Source organism: Anarhichas minor, unplaced genomic scaffold (genome assembly GCF_050575085.1).
Source record: "Anarhichas minor isolate MPS153535 unplaced genomic scaffold, ASM5057508v1 ptg000025l, whole genome shotgun sequence".
Lineage (NCBI taxonomy): Eukaryota > Metazoa > Chordata > Actinopteri > Perciformes > Anarhichadidae > Anarhichas > Anarhichas minor.
In genome coordinates, this window is record NW_027466471.1 from 7552223 (window position 1) to 7573183 (window position 20961).

The following is a 20961-nucleotide window of genomic DNA, read 5'->3' on the forward strand; positions in this document are numbered from 1 at the left end:
AACTTGTGAGACTCACTGGAACCTGTTCTAATTAAATATGAAAGTGACTCTGCAGAAATACTGACTACGGACCGCAATGAATCAGCAATCCAACATGTTCCAACACCTCACACACACATTCATTTCTACATTGAAAGTACTGGCTTACCAAAATATTGAACTTTAACCTCAACTTGATTTGCTGGTGCAAACTGTGATTGCTGAACTGTTCCAATTTGCGCTCTGCATACAGCACACATTAGAACCCCCACTCTGAAATAGATTACCGTATATGGTCTGATATATTTCTGGAGAACTTGTATTCCATCTCTACAACTGCAGACATACTTGCACAACTGGGATTGCTGTTGCAAGAGTGTCAAACTGAACGGTTGGATATTTTGACAAACCTACAGAAACTTTAAAAGGAAAAAAAAGATATATATGTATGTAACTTTGGCCAATGGTAGGGATCTGCTACTGTAATTGCAGTATTGAAAAAACTTGTCTATGCTCATAAAACTGCTAAATTGAGGTTTAGAGTCACAAGTGGTGGCACAGAGTGATTCCTATTGTAGTTGTGCAGTAGGAAGATCAAATGGCTTAGTCTCTGCACAGACATTGTGAATACATTTCTCTGTGCCAGCAGTTATTTCAGCATGAAAAACACTGTCATACAAAGTGTGCTTCACAGAAGTTACTCTTCACCAGACTTCTCTCATGGACTTTGGTTTTGCTGGATATTGATTCTTGAAATAGTTGCTCAAAATATTTACTTGAGCCCTTTGAACAATCATTGCTGCTCTTAGATTGTATAATGCAACCTCTTACAAACAGTGGCCATGTTGTCTCTGAGCCAGTCCCAACACAGTGGATCATCTTATGCATGGCTACATGTAGGCTACGTGTACATTTTAGTGGGAACTATGGTATCTATAGTATGTGTGAGTACATGTCTTGCCTCTGGCTCATATTGCAACAAGGGGAGGGGAGTTTAGAACTGACTGCGTAACACACGACTGATTATTCTTGTTTTGTAAAAGCTACCGGGCCTACTGTACATCCACTCTTTTTGTTTTGGGGACAACTAAGCGTGTCTGCAGGGAAGAGGGCTGTGAGGGGAAAGAGGCAGTTGTGTAACATTTCAATTTGGACAGAAGATTTCCCAAAGCTGTAAACTCCTCTTCCTCTGCTCCTTTTGTTCTTGAAGACCTGAATGGGTTGTTAATCCTCTTCAAGTCTCAGAGGAAGGACACGATTTTACACTATGTGTTACTTCTATCTCAGGAATAATGCACCTGTGATAACAGAGAGGACATTCTTTACCACCACGATGAGCACTTTGAGATAAACGCCATTTCTCTCAACACAGACTGACTGCTATAATCTGAATCCTGGTGAAAGTGCAATACTACAAATACGACATATGGGAGTCAAGACAATATGATGAATGAAGTTTTTGCGAATAGTAAGAAACGGTAAGAGCAGTGTGTTTGATGTTTTCTGGGAAGATTGAATTCTGGCATGATGAAGACTGACACAGTGGGCTCTTCATGCACTGTAATAGGAGATGAGAGGATCCAGCTGTACACAAGAGGAGATTATTGAGCTGTGACAGAGTGGCACCCCCCTGCAGCTTTGTATTCATGCTTTCACCAGCATAGATTCTGTATGAAAGGCAGAAATTGTGTCCAATGCTGGAAGCTGCTCTGGTCACTGAACATTTATCTTGGAGAGCTCGCATTTCTTCATTCTGTATTGTCCTCTGTCCCCGATAGGAGAGTCCACCCGTTGAAGTTGACGTGGTGTTGTTTGTCCTCAAACAAACATATAAACACACAAGATAACAAACTGTTAGTCAGACTCGCCCTTTGACATAGACGGTCTTGGATGTTTTGTAACGCTAGCGGCGTGTGGGACGGGGGGGACGGGGGGGGGGGGGGGGGGGCTTAACACAGCAATCTGTTTTTTGATATTCTGAGCGCACATGACCTCGATATCTTGTCAGCTGAGGATCTGAGATTAGAGTTGTGGAGAAAGCAGTGGTTCCTGATTCTCGGCTCCCTGGGATATCGGAAAGAAGGAAAATCCGCTCTTTGCAAAGCTCAGCTTTTGTGTTGGCTCTGAACAGTAGGATCAGAGACCGGAATAAAGGGCAACAATTTCTTAAATCCAAGGTTTACATTAACATAAAGTAAACATTTTTAAAGTTTCATTTGGTTGGCCATTAAAACAGATTTGATTTGATTGCAGTGTTCTCAGAGGAATACTGCCTGTAATAAGACAGAACCCTCTTTATATGTTTTATGAAGACTATGCCTTCATATGTTAATGACTGACCAGCCACATAAAGTCAGTCATCTCACTAAACCGTTAGTATCCCAACAGCCCTCGTAACACAATGACTGTCTCTGGTCCCAGAGAGGAGCAGTCACAGTGCTATGTATAGGTCTGAATGTGTGACGTCCTATAGCACCGCGTGGAGCAGGTGTAACCCAGATTTCTGACCGACACGAGCGCCACAGGTTCATTAAAATGCCGTCGCTGCATGCGTCATAAAAACAGAGTAATAATTCTGTGCAGTTTTCCCAGACAATAAACAAGGCGATGCTCTCAAATGTCTCAGTGGTCTCACAAGCCTTCATTACGGCCGTGGATAGGCTGTTCCCGTCTTTAAGATCACATAAAAGGAGCCGTATCACTTGGTTTGGTCCAGTTACAACAGCTTTGAATAACCCTCCCTGAGGATTTTTGTTAATAAGAGCTATGTTACAAACTGCACAATGTCAGGACACTCCTTCCAGTCAAAGAGCAGGGACAAAAGAGACTAAACCAGTCGTGGGAATTACATTGAGTAATGGTGGACGTAATTAGGATTTTTAAGAAACAGATAAAATCCTTCAATGGCAAAATGGCAACAAACCTCTACAAGCTAACTAAATTCATTTTACATATGAAACACAAAATAATCGATTGCATACACATTTGCAGCCTTTAAGACAGTTTGTATTAGAGGCAGCTTTAGCAGCCTTATGTGGAACTACTGCATTCAACTTGTGAAATCTGTATAAACTGTGATCCCTTTCCTCGTTTTCTTTAAAATCTTTATTTGTTGAATATTGAAAATGTGAGTTTAAACCCACACTTTTCTGTCTTCGGTATTTGTTCAATATACTGTAGCCTGGCTGGGGGCGGCTGTGGCTCAGGAGGTAGAGCGGTCGTCCACTAATCACAAGATTGGCGGTTCAATCCTCTTTTTTTAGAGTGTTTTTGGGCAATATACTGAACCACAAATTGTTTTGTGTGTGTGTGTGTGTGTGTGTGTGTGGGCGGGTGTGGGTGTGGGTGTGTGTGTGTTAATGGGTGAATGTTGGCTGGTGTTGTAAAGTGTTTTTAGTGGTCGCTAAGACAAGGAGAGCGCCATATGAATGCCGTCCATTAACAATTTACCTAATCGTTCCCATTCAAAGGTTCATGATGATATGTGAATGTTTTTCTTCAGAGTGGATAACTTTGGCCTGGGCCTGCTGCTGAAGACTAAGCAGATCAAGAGGATGATCTCTTCCTACGTCGGGGAGAATGCAGAGTTTGAGCGACAGTATCTGACCGGGGAGTTGGAAGTGGAACTGACGCCACAGGTTGGTCAGAAAACATGGAAAGGTCTATACATAACTTTATGTTTTAGGAGGTTTTGACATGTTAAATTCCAACATCCAAATGATCAGACCTCATACTGTATATGTGATATACTGGACAATAACAAAGGCATGCAGTGGACATTTATATATTGTAGTCTTCTTTTAATCTGACACTCTTTTTTTTCCTTTCAGGGAACTCTTGCAGAGAGGATCAGGGCCGGGGGTGCTGGGATTCCAGCCTTCTTCACAGCCACTGGCTATGGCACACTGATCCAAGAGGGAGGCTCTCCTATTAAGTACAACAAAGATGGCAGCATTGCCATCGCCAGTGAGAAGAGAGAGGTGAGAGTTTTGTGCACTTTTTTGCTTCCCAGGAAGCTGGATGTGGTGCGTTGTCGTTCTCTCCAGAAGTGAAAGCCATCCTTTCTTCACAGTGGAAGATGCATGTAGACCTGGGTTGAAGAAGTCCTCAAAATAGGCTTTGCATTACAAAAACACACATTCAGTCTCCATTTAAATAACGAGGGAAAGTTATTGTTTGTTGTTATTGAAAGTTCATGTTTACCAGAATAAGGCTTTTCACAGATGGCGTGATGCGTCGCCACGAATGTTTGTCGTGTTATTGATTTTCTTGTGTGAAAAATACAAATCAGCAGTAATGACTAACCTCGGTCTGGACTCGCATATCTGGGCCAAGTCTGAAAATGCTGTAAATGCTGCATCCGGCGCCACTCACTCTTTGAATGGGGTTGTCATTGTACAGGTGCGGGAGTTCAATGGCAGGCACTACATCATGGAAAAGGCCATAACTGGAGACTTCGCACTGGTCAAGGCGTGGAAAGCTGACAAGGCTGGAAACATTATTTTCAGGTAACGGATGAAATGGAAGGTACCAGTATTTATCTAGTAAAGGATTCAGGTTCTTCCTGCCACAAAGCACTTTAGACTGATCTTTATCACCTTGCACGTGTTTGCACAACAATCTGCACATGATGCCAATGTCACGTGGCGAGAGTGAAACAGTTTAAGGAAAGGTCGGGATTGGTTTTCATTGACGATGAGCTTAGCAATGGAAATTAAATTATTTGAACCTTGACCTTTTCATAAGCTCTTTGAGGGATGTACTGTATGGACTGATTCTAGCTACATGATTTTCTTTCTTTTGATCCAAGTGTGTTAACATATCATATATCAGCATCAGCTTCTATATCTTGAATTATTCGCACAGCACACTCATCTCAGGTTAGGTTTAGGATCATCACTGATCATTACTAACAACGTACATGGAACAAAGTCAGAAAAATCCAGATAATAAATCACTCATTAATTTAATGGATATCCTCATCAGTCTAAATTCAGTATTGACCCTCCATCTATCATCAGTAAGGTAATTTGTGCCAACCAATTAGTAGATGTAGTAAAGTATTTCTCCACAAGAGAGCAGTCTCTTCCAGTAAACTAACATGCCGTACTGGATACTAGATATTGGATGTTACACTGAGAGTTTTTGCGTTTTACTTGCTCATCTCTGCCTTTTTAATTTAAATATTATTATTTGTTTTCATATCACTTCTTTCTTGCTCTCCTCTGTCAGGAAAACAGCCAGGAACTTCAACCAGCCCATGTGCAAGGCAGCCAAAACCACCATAGTTGAGGTATGAATTTCCAACAACACAGACTTGGGCTTTCCTTTGAATGGTTTTCATGCGTTATGTCGACTCTCATTTTCTAGGAATTTAGTTATTCTGGCCCTCACAGCTGAAAGTCGCTCTCCTACTGTGTGTTGTTATCTGAGCTTCTCCTTGCTTTGTTGACATAGCCAGGCTGGCCACGCGTGCCTCTAGTGCATATTAGTGCATGTGAGCGTGCATGTGAGCGTGCCCCACTGGTTCGCTCACGGCCGCCGCTCTGCACTGCTCTCATACAGTGGTTGCAGCTGATAACGCGTGTGTAGCACCCACCCTCCGGTCACCCCTCTGGTGAACACTGTTAGCTCTGTCAGCACTTTTGCCATAGATTGCACTGTTAGCACCGTTAGCACCGTTAGCTATGAGCCTCTGGCTCACCATCGACATGTTTAAAGCCGTTGAGACAATCGAAATACTCCCAATCTCGTATTCTGCAGCTTTTAATTTCCAGCTCGGCCTGGAACTGATCTCGTGTTAATGTGTGAATTTGTCTTTCAACAAACTAAATCAGCCGGCCACCTACATCCAAAGAATATCCATGTGGATTAAGAAACATTTGAATTATGTTGAACTGTAGATCATGAAGGAAATGGTGTAAATAAAAATGCCATTGACATTTGAACCCAACCACACAAAGTCTGTAGTCACCTAATCACCCGTAGCGGAAGAACAACAACACAGTCATCATCAGATAGATGTTATCTAACCAACCTCAAACAACAAGGTAGAGAAAAAAAAAAAAAAAAAAATCCTTTTCACAGTCGAGGTCGGAAGCAGAAATGTGAGACGGGCATCTTACAGGCGTAAGGCCAGGTGTTGTATGCTCGTGGGATGAAAGGATCACTTGGAATTGGTTTCATCTGAAAATAACTCTTAGACCTCAGATTATTAAAGGATTACAAGTTCAAAGATTTTAGCCTCAAACTGTATGATCAAAAACAAAGTCTGAACGTCCTGCTATCTCTGGGATGTCTGTGTCATCCTATCTGTCTGGTTACCCACCTGTCTTGCATTTGATCGTCTAGAAATGTGATCGCTCATCTCTTCCGTGTGTGTGTGTGTGTGTGTGTGTGTGTGTGTGTGCGTCCCCAACACACAAAATGGCTTCACACCTCCCATATAGACACCGTTTGATTAAGAGAGCAGCCGGGAGTAAAAGTGTGTGTGTGAAAACCATAAAACACAGGCGCTTTCAGAAAATAAATAGGTAGCGAAGGGGCTCTCATAAATCTAAGTGGGTTCCACTAAGCACATTTTCAATTATTCCACGGTTGCTGGATTTAGTTTTCTGTTGATTAGAAATGTCTGGGACCAAATGGGGAGAGTACACTTTCTCACTACACAGCCGTATAGAGAGCCTCTGAAGTGGTAAGTAGCACAGGTATTTAAGAAGTTTTAAGACGGTATTCTGCACTATTTCCCGTCGTGCCTAACTAACCCAGTGCGTGTGTGCTGACGACACCCATGATGCCGATGATGGATATATCAATGAACTATGGACAGTCGGTTCTATGTGAAAAAAGAAATTAGCTCATTTTCTTCTAAAGGGATAATAAGACCAGTCACTCTGACAGCAGCGGCGCCACCAAGAAATGTGTCTGTGTGACGTCTGCTGGAGTCGTAATGTAGACGGTGATGACATGAATGATAGTGCAGCTTTGCTTAGACGGCTGCTTTATGAGATGCAAGCGTAGTTGGTTGGATTTAATATTGAACTGCCTGCTACAACCTCTGTGCACCCAGAATCATCTGCTCGGGGTATGTTTGCTGAGTGGAGAGGATGAAACGATTGATTCATGGGTTTAGAGACCCAGGCTGCATTTGGCTGTTTTTAATTAATTTTTCTAAAATTGTTTTTGTGGCATTTCTACTTGCATACAGTGGCAGGAATGGAAATAAAGAGAGAGGGAATGATGTGACAAGTTAAATGTGAGATTTAGATCCCACGTTGTCACAAGCTTCCAGGAAGCATTTGACCTACTTGAGTTAACAAGCACCGAGAAAAGGTTATGGACCAAGCAGCTTCTGCCAACTCGCATGTATTCAGAAATAATACATTTTTCAACAAGCACACAGTATACAGTCTTTTAGTTGAGAACTAGACATTGGCGTGTAGCCTAAAGAAATTATAAATTGCCTATTTATAAAAAGAAGTAATGTCTCAATCAATTAACCTCAACCGAAACACATTCCACACCCTGGCACAGATCGTCTTATTTTTGGAAAGCTCTGTATTTGCATCTGAACTTAAATGAATCCATTTAAAAAAAGTAATTGTATGTTCCTTGCCAGCACTAAAACCAGACTGTGTCAGTTCCATCCTAGTCTTTGAAGATTTTGTATTTCCCTCCTTTTTTTCACGTCACGTTCTAATAACAAATAGTCCTTTCAGACACTTGTCATCCACGGATCAACTACATGCTTCTATCCACTGGGGCATTCATTGTTAATGGTGCTTCGGTCTGACAAACAATATCAAACAGGTTTTTTAAAATGTTAAATTGGAATTCGGTACATTTCGAAACTGTCTTCCTTACATCGTGTGGTTATTGATTTGATTTTACTTGCTTTTTGAAAAAAAAAACCTGAAAAGTGAGGTCTCTTCCTCATTTGATACTGATTCACTGTGTGCTCATGTCAGATGCATACAATTTGTGTTGAATTTGAAATGGATTAATATTTCAAAAGTGTATTTGGAATGATATTCATTAGTTGTGCAAAGCACGTGGACTCCCATTATAGCTGCCTGAACACTTTCTCTTATCATCCTATCAAGGTAAATTATCACACGGTTTCTGCCATTTTTTTATGGCGCCTTTTTATGGCAGTGCAGGTAAGCTAAGAACATTATCTATGACAGGCTTATTTAGTGGTGACAATACCATGATAGGCCTGTATTGCAATACCAATTAGGAACCTTTTTATGTCTGATACTGAAGCAATTACCATCTCTCTGAAAATAAATGTATCTTTTAGCATTCAGAGCATACTCAGTCATGAATATGGTGATGTGCTGTCAACACTGACCCCGCTCTCTCGGTGCACTCGTTAAGGCCGGGAAAGGAACCAACAGACGGGGTCAGGTGTTTTTTTTTCTTTTTGAAGCCATTCGTGTAACTTGCAGCCCAGGCCAGCGTGCGGCAAGCTCTTTGACGATCATGTTGCGGAATAAGCTGCTTGTCTGCGGCACCAGCTGCTGAACAGCTTGAGCCTACCTGGCTCAAGCTGTTCAGCAGCTAAGCAATTCATTGTTGTCAAAGGGCAAAAAAATGTCAGGACATTGCGGCGGGAGACTGACCGAACTGAGGAAAATTGGGTAGAGTAAAGATTATGCACTTCTCACATTCAGTTAAAGGGCAGCAACTTGGACAGCAGATACAACAAGGCCAGAACAGTTTGGCTGATTCAATACAGATTAAATTCAATGTTTTCTTCAAAAATACTTCATGAAATGAATCCCCCTAATCAGAGTCAAGGAAATGGCCAAAATATCCATAACACCACATTGAAGTGTGTCAAAGTAAGTTCCATAAATACTGATGAGTTTCCACTTGACACATAACGCCAGTGCCCAATTAGCCTCTTGATTAAAGAAACGTCTAGCCAACCCACTGCTACCGAATGGTTGTTTGAATTACCTCGGCTTGACCTCCTAACTTGTCCAGTTTACGTGTTTTACAAGTTCTTCACTTACACTTGTGACTTTGTTCTTTGAAAGGCATATTCAATTGAAATATTTACATACTTCATATCCATAACTATCAGTCATCAAAATATCAATTAGAATTTTAAACAGCTTGTTTGCCTAAGGCTCAGTGGATGGGTGTTTAATCCATTAGAGGCGTGTAGATGGATAACCTGGTGACTCCACTTCTGTACGACATTAATGGCAAAATCTGGGAAGAACCAAACTTCTAATATAAATGACATCATGATACATGAGCCATTATAAAGAGATTAAACTTTGACCATACCCACCACTACGGCTTCATTCCTTCAGGTCAGTAACCACTGGCACATCATTGTAGTCCACTATTTTTCTTTTTTTTTTACTGGATCTAAACTACAAGAGGCAGGAGGGGTCTCAGAAAACAAGAAAACACAAAAAGCACTTTGAAAATGACTAGATCATCAACAGCTCCTGTCATGGTTACTAGGCAACCAAACCCTGCTATTCAATTGTTCAATGTTCGACGGTTTCCAGCTGGTCCAGTTATTCCCTTATCACAGTTACAATGAAGGCCCCCCATTGCATTGTGGGATACAATACACCAGAGACCGAATCAAAGCAGTGGTTTCTGCTGTTGTTCGACCATCAGTCTCGGTAAATGACTCAACTGTATTCTGTTTCTGTGGCAGTGCAATGCACCGGCGTGGGTGTTGGTGTGTGCACGAAAACAACCAACCAGTCATGCATGAATTTAATGAATGTATTTGTCAGTATGTTCTTCTACCAAGCTAGAGGTCTAATTGGGTATAAATGACCTCCGTCCCCCAGGAGGGTTTCACCCTTAACCTCCCACTGTACGTTTGTGTTGAAACAAAAACGGCACACATTTGCGAAACACAGGAAACCATAGTTTCTGTAGTGAATTGTTAACATCAGTGTGTAGGTAAAATGTTTGATGTTTTTTTTTTTCCTTCAGAGTTTGGCCTTGAAATGACAGTTGTCATCATCGTGGTGCGTAATGCTTTGTTTGCTCCCCGCTGGAATTTTAATTATTTATCACAGCCCACATTTGTAATGCTGTTGTGCAGCACTTACTATGCCTTGTTGAGTTTTCTTGACTTGTGCCCCCGACTAATTCCATTCCTCAAGCTACTGTTGGCAAATAATTATGAATCCACTCATTTTCCCCATCATTTAGATGCATAAAGAGCTTCATGAATTAGCTTTCGTGTACATAAGATGCGCAATAAATGTCATGATTTCTTCAGTGATCCGGACATTGACTTTTCATGCCTTTGCAAAACCTGGCACAGCAGTGGTGACTACCTTAAAGGAGGCCCCTCCTGCAGGGGGGGGGGGGCTGTCAATGTTTTATCAGGTTACTTTTGGCCTGGCTGAACTGCAGGTCCCCGATTCTTCCATCTTTGGAATGTATAGCTGCTATATGCCTATTTCCAATACGCCGGCTAATTATTTCTATTTATAGACCACCAAAGGCACATTTATATACTATGTTTCAAATCTCCGCACTACCCTGTGCCCTACTTTTTCCAGGTTGGCGGTACTTGGTCCTTAACCTCCTGGACTGCCTCCCACTAACATATGTACATGGACCCACACATAAGCATGGCCGTACCATTGATCTTACGTGAGCTTGTTTGATTTTTGATGTGCATTATGTATAAATATGGGTGTGGTTGCCACTTATCAGAAATCTGACCTGACGTAGGATCGAAACAGTCGTTAATTAAGATTTTGGCATGGAGTAGTTTGCAGGCGCTACATTTTTCCTAATTGACGCTCTTCTGATAGACTTGCAGCTACGTGATGTGACCATGATTAATCTTCTTCATACCGTTGTGAACGATGTCGGGAGATACAGTGACTTAAACCGAGTAAAAGTAGAAGAGCTACGAGTAAGCAAAAGTCTGCTAGCCGCTAGGCTAATTCATGCAGTGTAAAATGCCATATGCATTCACTGCCCTGTCTCAGAGCTGCTGTGTGAAAGCCTTATTTGTGTTGACTTTATAACACACTTGTATTGCACTGCAGGTGGATTTGTGTTTTACTTCTGACAGGGCTTTGAGATGAACATCCTCATTGTGCAATACAGTAATGGCACTTGTTTTGAGCCAGTATCTCTACAAAGGCATTGCACATTAGTCCTCATTTTTGACATACTATAGTATGTGACACCAGCAATGTTAACGTTGTCCTCAGTATTGTCACAGTTTTTTTTTGTTTTGTTTTTTAACCTTCAGCTGAAACTTCTCCAGAGCAAATGGTGGTAATGACAGGGCTGGCTGGGCTACAACCAGAGCAAATTGCTGCAATAATAATGCCTGTAATAATGCCTTTGGCATCCTTTTCCCCACAAGAGCATGCGTATGCTCGTTTGTATGCATGTGAGAGAAGAAAACACTCTGCGATGACACTGATAGCAATGACATTGCACTAGCATATCCATTTAGCTGATGCTACCTTGAGATTGTGAGACTACACATCGATTCATGAATAAGCCACCTTGATAGTGATGGAGGACAACTCAATTCATTTATAGTAGCCTTGGTAGAAATACAGTCACACACCACGAGGTGAGCTCATGAATGAACTCGTATATGCAGCAGTAGGCGCGATAATGGTAGCCGAGTTACAAGACCAGATACTATTCTACATTCATGTGTCAGTTCTCTGAAGCTATGGCTGTCCATTTCCGTTTTGGCATGGGTGCATCAATTTGTGCACATAATAAACATCCAAATCATATCGGCGTCTGATTAAAGTAGTTGACTGAATGTAGTCTGTGGGCTCTGCTCAGGCATTAATTCAAACAGATACAGCCTCAAAAGAAAAGCTGATTAATATTTAATAACTAGTGTATCTTACAGCTTACCTTTTTTAGGGATCTTGATAGCAGTATTTGCCCGTCTGCACCGCCAAATAGACGCCACACAGAGCAACTTGGTGATGGCATTGACTTGAGGAAGCCAGTTTCGACATAGACTTAAATTCACTTGCAATGCTGACATTTACTGACTGATACTAAAGCCAGTGACAACCTGCATGGCTAGTTTAATAATCAGCTGTACTGTAGGTCTCTGTAGAAGGGATTTGAACAGAAAGGCAGAAAAGAGGAGAGTATAGAGATCATGGGAGCCAGCAGAAGGGGAAGACTGATTTGCTCAACATATTCACAAACTGAATGTTTGAAATGGTAAATTTGCATGTTGCGCGCTCTGACTATAAGTTCAAAGTTCTCTGATGACTTCAAAGTTCTCTGATGACTGTCTGCCTGTCATCTGAATCTGACGCTCTTTGCACAGAGGCTTAAGTGCTCTTTGAAATGTAAACATTACCATTTGAGCTATAGGGCTGGAGTTTGAAATCCTCATGACACAATGTCCTTTGGTGTGCAGTGTGTGTCCTTCTAAACATTTATTTTTAGTTCCTATGATGTCGTCAGGGTTTGCATTGGCTGGCTGTCTCCTATTTGCTGGATACCATGAAGGCTGTCATAGGCGAGGCGAGTTTCCACTGAGAGGAAACAGATTGCTCATGTTGTCAGTATTCTGGGTTAGAGGATGGAGCCGGAGCTGAGCCCCGAAAGCGGCAGCAGAGCATGGCCAAGTGCCCGCATACACAAACGCACACATACGCACACTGGGAGGAAGATGGAGAGGCTATAAATACACAGGGTAATGAGAGTGTGGTGTCGCTGTCATCCTCATGCTCTGTTGCCCGTAACCACACCATCTCTTTCTCCGGACTGTCGCATATCAGTACGCACACAAAACACGAACATGATGGATTGTAAAGTCAGGTAGCTTTGCAATTATAGTGTTGGCCACTGATTATTTTACAGTCTGTAATATCTCAGTTTGTCAAGGCGTTATTCAGATCTGATTTAGGACTTAAAATTGACGATTCAATACTCAGAAATAAGTTATTAAAGCTACTTCAAGGAACTTTCATTTTGTTGATTTTGGCGGCCCCTGTGGACAAAAGTGGTAGTGTCTTTGGAGCCCCAGAGTCCGTTTAGAAAATGTCTCATTTTACTGCAGCAGGGTGTGACAGTCTGCCCTGGTAAGTCTTGGTCCTGGTTCACTCTCCCCCCTCCTCCCCCCCAGTGGGCCCAGCAATATGTCCTGGGTCTTCACCAGCGCTTTGCTCCTAGCCGAAGGAGGAAACACTACTGCCGGGCATGGGGCTCTCACCCTCCCACCGGAGCTTCTGACGGCAGGCGGAAGGCAACCGCAAAACCTTGTCTGGTTCGGTCTGCGGAGGGCTGGTTGCTGCCGGAGGCCCCGCTGGAGTCTGAGCTGAAGGAGTTTCTGGTGAACCTGCAGGATTTCATCTGATTTCGCGCAGAATCCAACCTGGTGGCACCAATAACAAGCATTAAGAATAACTATAGAAAAATTGCCAATCTTCTCTCTGATTGTTTCCATTTACTTATGTTGGTCATAAAGAGTCACCAGTATTAAAGTGAGACCTTTAAATAACCAGTTTAAAGTTCCTCACACTCATTTTATTTGTGTCTATTTGCACCTGGGTGAGAATAGTCACACGGCAGCTATTTGGCTATTTAAATCCACGTGGTAAAGTATGCTAACGAATTCAGCAAAAGGTAGCTAGCCAGAAGATGTAGTAGTAGTAGTAGTAGTTGTAAAGCGCCTGGTGGTGCGTACTGCGTAATATAGACTGGTGTTATCGGTGCTCCCAACACTTCCAAAATAAAATAGCCAAATAGCTCCTTGCCAGATTGAAATAAGATTTGATGTAAATATTTATAGTCCCTCGCAGAAGATTCCTCAGGATCCTGGTGACAACCAGACCTCCCCTTTTATTACCTCCATCAGGCTAAATTTCCACTTAAGGGAGCAAACATTTGCTCGGTAAATATTGTTTCAGCGTGCGCACTATATGTTGAAATTGCTTGTTCACCACAAGATACTGATGACAAATGACCAAAATTTGATTAAATGTGTTGCGGGTATCAATGATCATCAGAGAAAAAAAAAATCTAATTATCCTTTGGCACAACCCTGGGAAGAGAAAGCATTCATTTAAACCACTGCCCTTTTTAATAAAGGATGTAATGAATATAGTAGCCTTTAGAAGCTGGCAGCTCACGAACAGTTTGTTAGAATTGTCAAAATTATTATGCAGATATGATCTCACATTGTTTACTTGGTGCACGTATGCCAGATGGTCAATAGGGGTGTGATCAGCTCCAATGAATACCTTCGCTCAGAGCATTGAGTGTGATTGGTGCTGAAGTGTTGTCTGGCTGCATCTCAATTCCTGTCTGAAAGCATGCTGATGTTTTTCACTCACTGATCATTTTTTGGTTTTAGTTCCATGCGCTTGAAAATGCGGTCGACTGTATTTGCAGCACTTTTTGTTTTTATCTTGTTTCAGCAAACATTTGTGATAAACGTGGCACATGTCCAGCTTTGTTTACTCACCGTAGAGGAAACAATGTATGCAACGCCGCTGTTGGTGGTTTATTCTAGGAATCTGCGAGCATTGTGATCCAATCAGTTTGAGAGTAACACGATTTGACAAAGCTAAAAAAAAAAAAAAAAAAAAAAAAAGGCTTGTTGTGTCCCCGGAGGGCACTTTGATTCCCTCTGTCCTCCTGCCAGCTCACTTCATGCTTGGCTCTGCTCTCATTGATCTGAAAATCATTCTACAGTTACAGGAATATCAATGTGTGTGTCTGTGCGTGTGCTTGTTTGCTTGCTCCACACACCTGCTCATTGGTGTGTGTGTGTGGGTGTATCTGTGTGTTATTCTTTTGTATGTGTGTGTTGTTGTTTTTTTAAATTATTTCATTTCAATGCATTATTCGTCCCCGTCCATTGAACCTCTTGTCTGAACTGCATCTGAGCGCCGGTGCAGGCGGGACACATCACCTAGATGAAAGGAGCAGGAGGCTTTTTTATGTACACGGCACATTTAAATTGTATGAGCTTGTTATTGTGCTGCGACTTAGCTACGGAAGGCTAATTGAAAATCGAGCTGAATACACTGTTTGTTTTCGTGTCTTTTGACAACCAAAAAACTGAAACTCGTCGTTGACGTGCGATTTCTTTTTTTTACTGTTGCCGTTGTTTTTTGAGGGGCACGCTATTTGACACTTAGATCGAGGAGACAAAATTAGGGATTTATACTGTTAATTAAATTAATTTATCAGAAGTGTCAATTTACGCCATCAAATATTTGCACCCCAGTCTTCCCTATGTTCTCCCTGTAACTGTTTTGTAATGTGATGAGCTCAGTCTTGCTTGATGAAGATGTCTGGAAATCATCACTCTCACAAAAGACAGATCAAGCCCCCAGAGGAAGATGTGGGCGGATGTGTGGGACCGCCGTATCAATTCTCTCGCGCTACTTTCTCATCTCGCATTGGCCTCGTTTTTCACTGCGGAGCATCAGAGATTTACCATAACCCGACTGAGGGGAAACCAGAAAAGGAGTCTTAAAAATCACTCTACAGCCTTGAGTGGCCCGAGCTCACCACAGACCCAAAGCCTGCGTATCCATGACAACGCTAAGATGGGATCCACTCTTTGCCATTGACTCCTCTCAGTCAGTGCCCGAGTGCTGAGGGAGGAAGTGGAGATAAGGAGAGATTCAATTCAATTTGCTCTGAACGGCTGCTTGCCCCTCATGTAAATGGAATAAGTAGGTTACACTGTGAGCTGCACACGAGCGTAAAAAGGGGAGGGCGAGAATTATGTTGTCATGGTTAAGTCCCCTTTTGGTCCCTAAAGATGTGTCGATAACTCCTCTTTTTCCATTTAATTTAATGTCGATTCCAAGTGCTTTCCCCCCCCCCCCTCTTGATGCATCTTCAGAAGGAAAGAAATTGCGCCTCCTTCCTCTTGGGGGTCTCTTCTATCTATCTATCTATCTATCTATCTATCTATCTATCTATCTATAAGCACAATCCGTCCTCTGAATCTAATCTGATTCTTACGTTTTAATAACGCAACCTACAGATGTAAACATGACATATGAGTTTTTAGGAGCTAGAGCAGGCTAAAAACGGGCGGCAAGATTGAGTGGAGCCCACACATGCCTGTCCCTGAACACCTATGTAAGTTGAGGCTGTACAGGCTCAGTTTATAGCAGTTCCTCATGTTACCTAAGGAGGAGGGCGCAGGTGCGTTTGTTCTGGTGATTTCTATCCCAGGCATGTTGACCGAGCTCAGCTTAAATCAATAGCCACTTGCATCCGTCTTGTTCGTCGGACAGAAATAGCCCTTCATGTACACTCTTCGTCTGCTGCTGGACACTTTCTACAGAAAGGTGGTGCACTCCTGTCTCGGAGTCAGGAATATATTGCTTAGTCGATTACTGACGCACAAAATACTGCCATATTAAAAGTAATCGAAGTGTTAATGGGGTGTATGTAGACAATATACATGGCCAAGGTTGTAGCAGCTCCACTGAGAACCAAAGAATAAGCTGAGCTATAAATGTTGTGAGAGATTCTTGAGGCCGGAGTGTGTGTGGAATAGACCTGAAAATATAGATATGTAGCTAAACATTGTATGTGTCTTTTTCAACTGTGCTTTTGGTTGGACCAAAATCCTCCCAACACCAAAACAATCTCCCCCCACGATCCCCCACTCTCCATCTCCTTTGATCTCAGGATCAAGCTATGTCCCCTGGGCCGCGGTGTGTCTGATGATCCTCTTCTGTTTTTAGTCACACAGGCTGGTTTTGAGTACACAGACGGCTTTCAGTGAACTCGCTGGTGTTGCTAAAAGAATGAATGTAAGACTCTCCCACAAATATTTACCATGCCTTCCTCCTGAAAGACATGACGGTAGCAGACATTTTAAACCAGTGAGATCATATTTGCTGTGCAAATGTCTGCTTGTGCGTCACAGTTGTTTGTAGCTCAATTTAGGATTTGATATCGAAGCAAATTAAAAAAGTCTGCTGTATTGCTTAAAATAACACTTGAGCTTCCTTTTTTTTTTGGCCTTAAAAAATACCCAACAACCTAAAAATCCAGATAATTGCTTTTGAGATAACCCCGCAAAAGCAGAACGAGAGAAACTCTTGGTCTTCCATCAGTTAACCTGTTCAATTTCATAGCTGGGTAGACGGAGGTCATTTTCTGGTAGCGCACTTCCACCTGTGCGTGGGTTCCTGATCTGAACTTTAATCTCAATGATCGTGTTCATCCCTCTGTGTCTCTGTGTAGGTGGAGGAGGTGGTGGATGTCGGGACCTTTGCCGAAGAGGACATCCACATACCCAGCATCTACGTCCACAGGGTGGTCCAGGGAGCCAGCTACGAAAAAAGGATCGAGGTACAAAACCAGGCCGATGCAGAACATGCGTATCCATTCTCTCTCTATCGTGTCTGAATTATGTGAGAGTCACTTTATTGAAAATCACGATTAATCCTTTAACAGCAAAGTGGAGAGTCAACCCCTTTTTGACGAAGCCATTGTAGCAGGATTTCGTATTTGCATCATTGTTCAGAAGCGCACATACTAGCTCTTCTTATTCATACGTGTCTTTATGCTCAGCCAGAAATATCCTCTCAGCATGCCGTCTCCCTGATCCTCATATATTCCTGTACGCTTCCAGAAACGCACGGTAAAGAAAAGCCAAGAAGACAAGCCCAAACCGAAGAAGGACTCGGATATTGTTCGGGAAAGGATCATTCGCCGGGCTGCTCTGGAGTTTGAGGATGGGATGTATGGTATCCTTTAAAAAGAATTCGAGCAGCGAGCAAATCCCGAAATCACATCGCGTTGTGCTCTAGGTTCCTCCCTTTAATTACAAGTAAAACCTCTTTCTTTCTGTACAGCTTTGTTTTCAACACACATAATGAATAATTGTTGCCTTTGTGGTAGTTGATTACACTTTCAAATTACGCACTTTTTTTTCTCAGCAGTTAACATTTACATGTTATTGTGATAGCATTGGTCCTTATGAAAGCAGTTAACCGATCCCTGATTTTCCCCTATAGTTCAGCATGACATATTTGGTATGTTGGAAATGTTATGACTTCATAGTTCTGTGGAATCTTTCAAACTTACACCAAAATGTCCACGGTATGCTCTCCTGTGTATGGTTGTTTCTGTTAAAGCAGCTTTCAAATCAATGCTGAGTATGTTTCTGTAATATCCGCTTCACAATGCATGACTACAAATGTAATAGTTGGCATCTTTAACAAAGAGCCAAACAGCCAACCTCGGTATCGGTATCCCCATGCTGGCCAGCAACTTCATAAAACCAGACATCACCGTAAACCTCCAAAGTGAAAATGGAATTTTGGGACTGGTGAGACACCTACAGAGAGCTTTCTTCCCACTCCGGCTTCAGTGCTTCCAATTTGAACTAAACAAGCTAACGAGCAGCTTATTTTCTGTCCTGTGTGGAACATTTTAAAAACTGAATTGTGCTCTGAGCTTGTAGCAAGATGAATAGCCACTCATTTGAGCAGTATCATTTTAAATGTGCTGGGTTTGCCAGATTGTGGCAGGTTGACTTTCTCTTTCATTTTTCTGTCTCACGATCATTTTTTTGCTGACAGAGCCTTCAACAAAGGCTGCTGCTGCTGTAGAATAACTTTCCATTCAGTTGTTTTGGCAGGAGAAAGTAGGCGCCTATGCTAATGCCTTATTTGTCAAAGTTTCTTTTGATTATGAGTGCCAGTGTTAAAGAGATACTGCTCTCTGCTCTCCTCTCCCCTCTCCATCCAAAAGGATTGCTCCTGTTGTTGAGCACAGAGAAAATCAATGTCTCATCCAATCACCAACATGTGATTGTGTCTTTCTCTCCTTTGAAGGATCATGGCGGGTGAGGCTGTGCACACATTCTTGTTCATCTTCATTTCTCTCTGCACAGGGCCCGTACCCCACTGAGGATGCAGTGGATGCAGACCTGATTAATGCTGGTGAGGGTTATTCTAATCAGTTCTTCCCAATGATAAATCTATGTATCTGTAAAAGTCCAACTAAGTTATGGATTGATTAAAAGAGCTTTTTGGGTGACAACTGATTTCCTGCATTATACACACACACACACACTTTGATGAATGTGTGTGTGTGTGTGTGTGTACAATGGATTTTCTATAAAAGTCATTGAATGTTTTATCCAGATGCACTTTTAAAGTGATATTGCCATGTTGTTAACGCCTCTATGCTATGTTAAATCAATCCCAATATTTCGTTTTGCCAAATAGATTCATAGAGATGCACCGATTGATCGGCTGCTTATCGAAAGCGACAGTTTTTTTGCTGATCGGTCATGAATGGTGACCGGCCGATCAGTCTCACATTTTCGATATTTTTGCTGGTCACATTTGCACGCTTGTGCCGCCGCCACCAGCGCGTGACAGTTTTATGTTGGCACACATCAGCACAGACGGTAACGTCACAGCCACAACAGCCATAACATGTTGTTGATGTGAACATGTTTGAGTGTGAGTGAAGAAGACATAAAGCTTTTAATCTGTCACCACCACTGCAAGTCCAAGATAAGCTGTGGAGGAACAACCTTCAAATATTTTGGAACAATAACCAGACACTTATTATATTATTATTTATTACAATGTATGCTCCTCAGAGTAATCGCAGTGACCGGCTCGCCTGCCGACAGCACAGTCTGCTTATAAGCGGAGTTATAACGGAGGTTGCGTTGACTTGCGTTATGATGCATTCAAGCTCTATTCAATAAAATATTGTATTGGTTGCAGGTCAATTAGAATATGTGTTCAAATGTAATTTTGTAAAATTTAATTTTTGCTAAGAAACTTGAGTAAATACAGTTGTTTGGAGATGTTATCAGCAAGATAAAATAGATGTTAGAGAGGGAACCTGTTTAACTTCCTAGCACTAGCTCTAAGCAGCTTAAAATAGATCATTCAAACTATTAATGCCACAAAAATAATATAAAAAATATTTAATAGAAATGCAAGATTTATCTCCTTATCATTTGAATTTTATGCAAAAAAACACCATAGATGGCAATAACAAAGCTAAAGGTTACACTGACTTCGGGAAGGTTGAAATACTTTTTCGGGATGGTGGTGAAAAGAGCCTTGCTGTCAATCGTAGTTCTTAGAAAGAAAATCGGAATCGGCAGGTGAGACTTTTAAAAGAAAATTGCAACTGCTGCATCTCCATGAATTAAACATGTCAGCTGTCTGTTCCGCAGGGAAGGAGACTGTCACGGTGCTCCCGGGAGCTGCCTATTTCTCCAGTGATGAGTCATTTGCCATGATCCGAGGGTAAGGCCACAACACTGAAGCTTTGAAAACGTATTCACGAACTCAAACTCAGATATGCCTGACATTTCAGAATTTACATACACACAGCGTATTGATCTCTAAAAAAATAAATCATAACACTACTAGTCACTTCTATGAACTTGTGGTGCAGTTTATGCAGAAAAAACAAAACAACACTTTTTTGATCATTTTCTCAGCAAATATTTCCTTAATTCCCTCGTGTTATCGCCTGCACCATAAGCCAGCTCTCACCATTGTGATTGAGATAGCCACAATTTGCAACACTGCATATTAAGAAATAGCTCCGTCACCACTCTGGATAAGGACATGTCACCAGTACAACTAGACAGCAGCCATGCCAATACTCCCAAGGTCCCTGCTTTTTATTGATTTGCCAGCTGTCTGAAATTTCCCACCCGCACACCCTGCAGCATCAGTTCTGTTTGTCCACCACCCAGTGGAAATCCAATAGTGCTCATAAATAGCGCTGTCTAGGCACACTGGCAGGGAGCGAACCGAACCGTGTGTGTGTGTGTGTGTGTGTGTGCGCTCGCTGTTGTGCGAACACCGTTAAAGGGGCCAGAGTCACTGAGGGAGAATAACACAACATATGATGGATTGTGAGCTGAGTGGCCTCAAATACTAGTCCAGCTTCTTCTCATACTGGGATGACTTGTACGTCTTCATCACAAACCTTGATCACTTCTTGGCATCTGTGTTC

The 20961-nt window shown here is 42.1% G+C and overlaps 1 protein-coding gene across 2 annotated transcripts in view; it reads left to right on the plus strand.

The window, feature by feature from the left end:
* The window catches only part of oxct1a (3-oxoacid CoA transferase 1a), a 43791-nt gene that overhangs the window by 2743 nt on the left and 20087 nt on the right, over positions 1 to 20961 (plus strand). For both annotated transcript variants that reach the window (XR_012956105.1, XM_076099126.1), the window contains exons 4-12: positions 3482 to 3617; positions 3810 to 3959; positions 4381 to 4487; positions 5212 to 5272; positions 17200 to 17307; positions 17591 to 17705; positions 18195 to 18289; positions 18857 to 18905; positions 20168 to 20240. Coding sequence is in view for 1 of the 2 variants with exons in the window: in XM_076099126.1 (XP_075955241.1) it covers positions 3482 to 3617; positions 3810 to 3959; positions 4381 to 4487; positions 5212 to 5272; positions 17200 to 17307; positions 17591 to 17705; positions 18195 to 18289; positions 18857 to 18905; positions 20168 to 20240 (894 nt within the window). In the remaining variant the exon portion in view is untranslated. The remainder of the gene's footprint in view (positions 1 to 3481; positions 3618 to 3809; positions 3960 to 4380; positions 4488 to 5211; positions 5273 to 17199; positions 17308 to 17590; positions 17706 to 18194; positions 18290 to 18856; positions 18906 to 20167; positions 20241 to 20961) is intronic.